At 36.1% G+C, this 1,331-nt stretch overlaps 1 protein-coding gene across 1 annotated transcript; it reads left to right on the top strand.

Moving 5' to 3' along the window:
• Window positions 9-1,110, top strand: LOC109343565 (probable carboxylesterase 12; the record flags this gene model as incomplete). Its single annotated transcript, XM_019581923.1, has 1 exon — window positions 9-1,110. A coding segment is annotated over one exon (1,035 nt), but the record flags the coding sequence as incomplete, so codon positions are not given.

Raw genomic sequence — 1,331 nt, 5'->3', positions numbered from 1 at the left:
TGTATATAAAAGGATATAAGTTTTTTCTTTTGTTTTTTCTTTTGTTTTTTCCTCTACTTGTCTCTCCCCATAGATTTCCTACTCTTTCTAGAGACAATGATGTAGCTTTTGATCTCTCCCCTCTCATAAAAGTATACAAAAATGGTCGTGTAGAAAGACTTGAAGGTGAAGAGGTTGTTCCTCCATCACTTGTTCTAAGAAACAATGTTGAGTCCAAAGATGTCATTATATCCAATAAAGAAGGCATATCTGTGAGGATTTTCATGCCTAAAACCATTCTTGATGATTGTTCAAACCAAAAGCAAAAACTTCCCCTTTTTGTTTACTTACATGGGGGTGCTTTTATCATATACACACCTTTTTCACCAAACTACCATAACTACGTCAAAAGTGTTGTTTCAAAGGCTAATGTTATTGGTGTGTCTATTCATTATAGAAGGGCCCCAGAACACCCAATTCCTATTGCTTATGAAGATTCATGGCTAGCTTTGAAATGGGTTGCTTCTCATGTTGGTGGAAATGGCTCTGATGCGTGGCTGAATCAACATGCAGATTTTGAAAAAGTATTTTTTGCTGGGGACAGTGCTGGTGCAAATCTGGCTCATCAAATGGCTATTCGGGTCGGGTTAGAAGGGTTACCTGGTGTGAAGCTTGAAGGGGTTGTCTTGGCCAATCCTTATTTTTGGGGAGTGGATCGAATTGGATCAGAATCAGGTAAAGAATTTGCACCCAAGGTGGATATGTTATGGCGTTTTGCAAGCCCAAAATCAAGTGGTTCTGATGACCCGCTTATTAACCCGGATAAGGATCCGAATCTAGTGAAGTTGGGTTGTAAGAGGATGCTTGTATTTGTTGCTGAGAAGGATATTTTGAAGGATAGGGGTTTGTACTATAAGGAGTTGCTTCAAAAGAGGGGGTGGAATGGAGTTGTGGAAGTGATTGAAACTAAGGGAGAGGACCATGTGTTTCATATATTCAAGCCAACCTCTCATGAAGCTTTGGTTTTGCTCAACCATGTTGTTACCTTTATTAAACATGTTTAAAAGAGTAGTAGGCTCTTGACTAGTAAATCAAGAGTTTAAATACTAGAAACAATATATTCGCTTATATAATTAGACTGCATACACTTATCATTTTTGGACTCTAAATAGGTCTGAATCTCGTGTAATGTATTGTATTTTTTCTATTTTGTTTGTGTATTGTATTATATATTTAGTTTTACAATAATATATGTATTGTTTGTGGTGTCCGATATATCTATGCAGAAAAGTAATTATTTAATGGTCTATATTTATCTATATGATTAATAGTTTTAATGAGCTTGTGTATTG

This window comes from Lupinus angustifolius, chromosome LG03, assembly GCF_001865875.1.
Source record: "Lupinus angustifolius cultivar Tanjil chromosome LG03, LupAngTanjil_v1.0, whole genome shotgun sequence".
Taxonomy (NCBI): domain Eukaryota; kingdom Viridiplantae; phylum Streptophyta; class Magnoliopsida; order Fabales; family Fabaceae; genus Lupinus; species Lupinus angustifolius.
The sequence above is the reverse complement of the archived record's forward strand: the minus strand, read 5'-3'. Positions and strand labels throughout refer to the sequence as shown.